At 50.4% G+C, this 7,139-nt stretch overlaps 1 protein-coding gene across 1 annotated transcript; it reads right to left on the reverse strand.

Annotated features, from left to right (window-relative positions):
• Positions 1-245: 245 nt before the first annotated feature.
• On the reverse strand, positions 246-6,893 carry RBM34 (RNA binding motif protein 34). The gene is made up of 10 exons (XM_084261926.1): positions 6,688-6,893; positions 6,116-6,258; positions 4,863-5,082; positions 4,271-4,330; positions 3,669-3,712; positions 3,089-3,172; positions 2,813-2,876; positions 2,631-2,673; positions 1,020-1,138; positions 246-562 (listed from the first exon to the last, which is right to left on the reverse strand). Exons 1-10 carry the CDS (start codon positions 6,871-6,873, stop codon positions 272-274), a joined length of 1,254 nt encoding a protein of 417 aa, XP_084118052.1. The 5' UTR covers positions 6,874-6,893; the 3' UTR covers positions 246-271.
• Between the last annotated feature and the right edge of the window lie 246 nt (positions 6,894-7,139).

Here is a 7,139-nt window from a genome sequence, read left to right on the forward strand (position 1 = left end):
GCCCCTTTCTCCAGCACCGTGGGCAATACCTCCCCCCCCCCGCCACTCCCAGAACAGAATTCAGGGCAGCAGTAGGGCAGCAGCTGGCACCGCACACCCAGAGCCCAGCTGCTGAATCAGGCAGTGGTGCCAGTACTGGGACCTGGGTGCGGGGCCAGAACCCCCCGACAGAGTACGAGAGTCTCAACTGCTGTGTCAGCAAACAGCACCTCTGACAGAACACGCTGGAACACTCCAGCTTTTGTAACAAAAAACAACACTTTCTGTCCATTTATTTTTTACCAAAGGGCTGTTTTTTCTTCCCAGCCTTATTTCCAGGCACAGTTTTCAGTCTTTTCGGTTTACGGCTCTTCGTGGACGGGGCTGCTTTTTCACCAACAAACGAATCGCGAGCGCTCGGCTTGTTTTTTAAGGTGGCAGCAGCTCTGTCCTTAGGAGCACCAGGCCGGCCGGGGGTTTTTGGTGGTGCTTTCCACTTCTCCCCACAGCGCTTCACTCGGATCTTCCGTCCCATCAGAACGGAGTTGTTGAGTTTCATAGCAAGATACACAGCATCCGTATTCTGCAACAACAGAGACTCTGCTGAAAGGCAGCATTGCTTCGGCTTTCAAACTGCCTTTAGTTCCTGTAAGCAGGGCTTTACAGTGAAGAGCACCAAGGGGAGGGCCCTCCTACTTTGAGACGTAAGAAATGGGAGAACACTGCAGCGGTACCACACAAAATCATCCGTCCCTCCTTTTCAGACGCTGCCTTAATTTCTGTCACCCCCAAGGCTTCGCAGCTGTTCCTTGTACGCACCCCAACATCGTTTGCTTTGTGCCCGCTTCTTCCCAGAAGACCAGCTTTTAACAGACTCAACAACCCTACCATTTAGTGTCGCGTACAAAGCCAAAAACAGCCCAAAAACCCCAACCCCTAAAATAAATAAAACAAAACACCTAAAGGCTGTAAAGGCAACCCCTGACTCAGATTCTGCAGGACCCCCCCCCCAGTGCCTGCAGCACAACCTCCATACGTACCTCAAAGAGGACGTAGCCGAAGCCCTTCCCCAGGCCGGTCTGCCTGTCCCGCACAACGCGCACGGCCACCACCCCTCCGCAGACCGCGAAGTGCTCCCGCACCGCGTCGTCGCTGATGTCTGCGGGCAAGCACAAGGGAACAGATGCTGCGGCTTCAGAAGCCTGGCCCAAAGCCAACATTCCAGGGACACAGGGATACATATTCCAGTACGATGTGCACATTTAGGTAAAGAAATACCAGTGGTTCAGAAAAATTCCAGCCTGTTAACGACGCAGACGTTCGTTACAAAGGGTTACTTACTCCGACGGTTACCGACCCCCTAGCTGAGTGCAATGCCTAAGTCACAAAGCAGGAGGATGACAGAGCACTGGAATAGGCAGCCCAGGGAGGTGGTGGAGTCTCCTTCTCTGGAGACATTGAAGACCCGTCTGGACGCCTATCTGAGTGATATATCCTAGGGAGCTGCTTTGGCAGGGGGGTTGGACCCGATGATCTCTCGAGGTCCCTTCCAACCCCTACAATTCTATGATTCTATGAAGACCGAAATAATTTTTCCAAATAATCCCACCTGTGGTTTGAACACTGAAATTTAGATCTGTTCCATGTTCCCTGTAGCTCCTTCCTATGCCAGGATCTCCTATTACGACTCAGCACTGGCGATAATGGGATTGAGCTGGCAGTTCTTCAAGTCTGATACTCACTGAGCAACCCCAGAACTTCAGCTGAACATTAACCATTTCTCCTACCACAGCTGCTACCTGATTGCTCTGATATTGGCTGTGTCAGTGAGCCTTTGTCAGTCTCACACTGATGCAAGGAGACAAGTGTGATGTATCGACACAAAACCCTGGGTTATTCTCTTTTCTGCACAGGTACGCTTCACACGGCGGTAAATCCCTTTACACAGATACAACTGTGCCTGTGCTAAGGGAGGGGGTGTGGGGGTGTGTGTGTGCTGGATTTAATAGTGCAGGTTTACTACAGCAGTGGGAGTTAGGCATGCTGCAGGAGGTTCAAGCTGATGAAGTCATTTCCAGAGCGCTTCACATGTCCAGACCGCTTCTTCCGCGGGATGCGGAGAGAAGCGTACAGCACCGGCACGAGCTCCACGCAACAGCCACGAGCAACATCACCACAATCAAACCTATGCAGATTTTCAGTCAGGTCAAGTTTTAGACTGAAACCTAAAGCCTGTTTGTTTCAGCCTGGACCGAGTCACTCACCCTGCAGCTCAGAGACAGCATCAAAATGAGAAGCTATCACTGTGCATCGCTCGGAAGTTGCTCACAAACCAGCACTGGGATACATTTAACAGTTTAGGAAGCCCTGGACTATGCAGTTTAGTCCTGCTATTTAAAAAAACAGCAGGCAACAAGAAGAAAACAGTCAAATTCATAGAACCTGCCAGAAACTTACAACCTGTTTTTAGGTGTTTCAGCTATAAAAAAAGAAAACAAACAACCCCTGCTATTAAACAAAAATTAATTCCAGCAGAAGAAATGTAGCTACCTAAGCATGCTACCCTCAACACCAGTAAATAAAAACCCCCTCATGTCAATGCAGTCCAGAAATGTTAAGTAATGATGCTTAACAATCCATTTTGGACTTACCGTATGAGAGGTTTCCCAAGAATATGGATCGTTTATTGTCATGCTAGAGAAGACAAGATACACAAGATTAAGTTCTTTAACAAAGAAAAAACATCCTGAGCCAAAGAACACCACCCCACTCCCCCTCCAAATAAAACACCCCTACCCACACCCAGAGGTTTCTAGGCATCCATCTTACTTACCGAACTGGCTCTTGACGCGATGTCAACTCTGATGTGAAATCCACTAGCGATTTCTGTTCCGTTCCTTTTGCAGCCACAAGCAAAAGGGTTTGAAAACAAAACTGTCACTTCATGTACAGTGTCACCACACCACACAGCATTATTCCAAAGGCAAATTTACGTTCACAGAAACGTGTGTTCTGATTCAAGCAAAGGAGAGGAGGCAGTTCAGATGTCCGTTAACACTCTGCCAATCCTCCTCCTCACCAGGGAAGGAGGAACAAAACTCAGACTTACTTATTCAGGGCCTTAACAGCGTCACATTCCTCCTTGAACACAACGTAGGCGTTAATGAACTTCGCATTGGGGTGCACCTTATGCCTGCAAGGTGAAAGAGGCAGGTGTTGCTTGAGCAGCTCCCGTGGCGTGCAACACACAAGCACTTCTTGTTGCACACATCTATGACTCCTCTTTCTTTGCACTGCAGCAACGACTCCCTTTCTCTTAAAAGTCAGGCTAGCCTCTTGTGTCCAAGGGTAGGGTCGCACTGCACATCTTAACACAGCCCGTTTACACACCCTGATCAGGCTTCCTCAACTCACAAACACGTCTGAAGGAATTAAAGGCCATTGGTGTCTTGCTCCTCCCTAAAAATACACGGAACGCAACCTAAGATAATGAACTGCTTTCCTAGTATAAAGGGCGCCTAATTGTCGTTCACTTCTCAAGAAAACTCATCAATACTCAGAGAGGTAACTGCAGAAGTCAAAGAAACACAGAATTTAAAGATCAATGCAGCCAAGTATTTAACAGCCAACACTTTAAAAGGTTTTTTTGCCTTGAAAAGTGAAGCACAGAATTCACAAGAGGAACTTACTTAATTGCTGCCAACTTTTTGGATGGAGTGTCTTCTGCTGGAATCTTTAAGATAAAAAGAGCTGTAGTTAAGCACTTTAACTCAAGTGTTTGGTTTTTTGAAGACAAAGAAGAATTCAAACAGGCCCTGTTCCCTCCCAAAAGCAATGCAGCCACTACAGCAAGCAAACGATGTAACTGGCTGTTCCCAGAGATGATGTAGTCACACCTCAGAACTAAGATACCTTGCTGTGACTCCATCTGTTCCATCTCCTGAGTTCCACGACCGTTGCCTCCAACTATCTTAAAGTACACTGAGGTACAGTCAGTGCACCTTGGCTGCCATGACTGGGAATCAGGTAAATAGCACCTTAGCCAAATGAGCAGTACTAAAAGGATTCTTCTTACAGAGAACATACAGCCCTGATGGCATCAACTGCAGCTACGGGAAGAGTGAAACACACAGAAGGAAAGATGCATCTGTGGTGGCTCTGCAGTAACACCTCCGGCGATCCTTATCATAGCAAAGAAGTAACGTCTCCAAACCCACTTCTGAGCAAAGAATAATGCCCTTTAACATCAGAAACACAGCTTAGTTATACAAATTAAGAGGAAATAACCTACCAAAGATCGTAGTCGAACCGATTTTATTTGTCCATACTCTTTAAATAGAGATTTCAGCATCTAAACAGAAGATATCACAATTACTCATTGATGTTGAGCAGTTATTAGTAACATTGTTTTTACACTATTTTTGTTTAATTACACAAGGTGTGCTCAAGGGCTACTAAAAATATGCAAGCAATTTGTAACTTTCTTGTGTTAGCTCCTCACTTGAGATTTCCTGAACTGAACTTGTCCCCCTCACTATGGCAGAAAATACGTTAAACGTATCTTATGCAACGGTCTGAAATGCGCTTCGCATTCAGGATCAGGAGCAGCTGCAGCTGTCATTCATTACATCACTCTGCACTGAAAACTAAAACTAATCAATTCTACAGAAGAAAGAGCATCTGCAGCCACTGCTGCAAGCAGCCAAATCCCGGTAAAACAGAAGCGGTCGATTGCCTCTGATGGCTTCTGCTAAGGAGCCTTACTTCCCGCTTTCCCAAAATAAGTGATTTTAGGCACAAACACGTGTGAGTTCTCATCCCCCCCAACTAGGGCCCTCTGCAACTCTTTCCATTCCTTCGCAGACAGAGACCCCCTCCCGTACCTGAGGGGTGCAGCTGACAGGCAAGTTTCCAACAAACACTGTTCTTCTGTTGATGGTTTCGTCATCCAGCTTTCCTTTCTTCTGCCCTTTCCCAGCAGTGCCGCTGCCGGAATTGATGACGCTTTTGGTGACGGCATGAGAAGCCCCTTTCTTCTGCTTCACTTTGCTTTGAGACAGCTTTTGCTCCTCCTCTTCATCCGCCTGCTCCAAAGCGTGCTCTCTTATCAGAAAAACACCAGCAAATTACAACTGGGGGGCGCGGGGGGAACCAAGAGCTCTTGAGGTCAAAGAATCAAAGCCTCCAATAGAAGTATTTTAACTTATACTGTAAATTATGTTCTAACACACACTTTCAGACATTATTTGCTTATTATGCACTGAACAAACGTATATATATGAACTGTTCTACATCATGGAAAACTATTCCCTGTCCCTAGAGCATTGCATTCACTACTTTGTAGGTGTAATAAAGAATTTTTAAGTAAATAATTTAATACCCATTAAAACTGCGTGTGTGTGCGCAGGGGGGAGTGGGGAATTAGTCTTTGACATTGCTGGAACTAAGGAGAGATTTAATTCTTCCCAGGATCCAGGGCAGTCACAGCAGACACTCCATTAGGATCCATCCCGTACACTAGTGAATCTCTATCCTTCCAAGCTTGCCACAGCAACATGAACATAAGCAGACCTGAAGGAAGCCTCCAGAAAGCTACTGTGAAGTTCCATGGGCACGGAAGATGCAACAAGAGGGGAAGGCACAGTGCTGGCCTCGGGATCCAAACTGGCTTCCTCCCTGCACCAACAGCGTCTTGGTCCAGCCTTGAGTACTCAAGGGCGCTGATGCTGTAGCAGCACCGTTCTGTGTCACAGCACGGGGCAAGTGGGATAGGGACAACCAACTCCACCTGGCACCCTGCTCCCGATGAAACTCCCTCTGCTCCTCTGATGGCGGAGCCACCAAATAAACCCAGCTACAGTTACAGAGCATCACCCTATGCCAGGGACACCTTCTTGTCTAAATCCGCAGCCTCTGGACCCGTCAGCGCTTGCACAGGGGATTTACACTTCACAGACCCAGAGCTGGAAGCCCTGAGTATCTTCTGGGGCAAGTGATTGAGAATTTTCACAATATGATTAAAAATAATCTTCATGAACACAAGTTTCAAGACAAACAGCTGAACTTTATTTAGTTTTGCTGAACTCAATGTCTCTCTTTTTTAAGCCTTACTACAAAAACGTTACAATTTACTCACCTCTCTGCCAATTTCTTCTCTGCTTCTGGAAGTTCCTTTTTCCTGGCTTTCTTTGCTTTTCCAGCAGGTTCCTGTGCCACAGAGGAGCTCTGGTCTCCTGATGCTTTCTCTGCTTCTTCCGCACGCTTTCGTTTCTTGCTTTCCTTTGCGAGAAACACAGCAAAATAACTTAAAAACGCACCTACGTTCCATAAACGCCCCTACCTATTTCCTACCTGGCGACTGATTCGTGCCACCACCACGGGCAGCCCCCAGCTGACAGCAGCAGTACCTCCCACCTGCCTGCTCACCCCCCTCCGGCCTCACCGCCCTCGCCACGGCACTCCCAGCCCCGAGGGGACCGATCGCCGCGGCGACAGCGCGTCGCGACAGGTGGCCCCGCACTCCAGGGCTTTACCCCTCGGCTCTGAGGAGGCAGCGGCCCCGGCCAGCCGCGTCCCTCGGGATGCCGCCGGCCCTCCCGCCAATCGCCCACCACCGTTAGTCAGACCCTCCCGGGCGCGACCGACACCGGCCGCCTCAGCAGCGCCCGGACGTCCAGGGACAGGCAGGCAGCGCGGCGCGGTACTTACCCCCGTCACGGCCACCAGCACCGGCGGGGCGGCGGCGGAGCTGAAGAGGCCGGCGAGGGGCGCGGCTGCCGCCCCGCCCGGCCAGAGGCTGCCCGCCACCTGCCCCACCACGTACTGCTCCGCCTGGGCCCCGCCGCCGGCCGCCGCCGGCTCCCGGGGCTCCGCGCCCCCGCGTCGGGCCCTCATGGCTGCTCGCGGAGCGGCTCGCCGGGCGCGTCACTTCCGGCGCACTCCCGGGGAGAGAGGGGCGGGGAGGGAGGCGGTCGGCGGGGCTGCGCTCGCAGCGCTGCGTAGGGAAGGACCCGCCCCCCGGGCCGGGCGGCGGGAAGGGGGTCGTGTGGAGGGCGGCGACCCAGCCCCCGCCCCGCGGGCAGCCTGCAGACCCCAGCCCGGCACGAAACCAAGCGCAGAGTGAATGGAAACTGGCGCCAGGTCCGGAGCGTGCCGGGCCG

Source organism: Gallinula chloropus (assembly GCF_964237585.1).
Source record: "Gallinula chloropus genome assembly, chromosome: 3".
NCBI lineage: Eukaryota > Metazoa > Chordata > Aves > Gruiformes > Rallidae > Gallinula > Gallinula chloropus.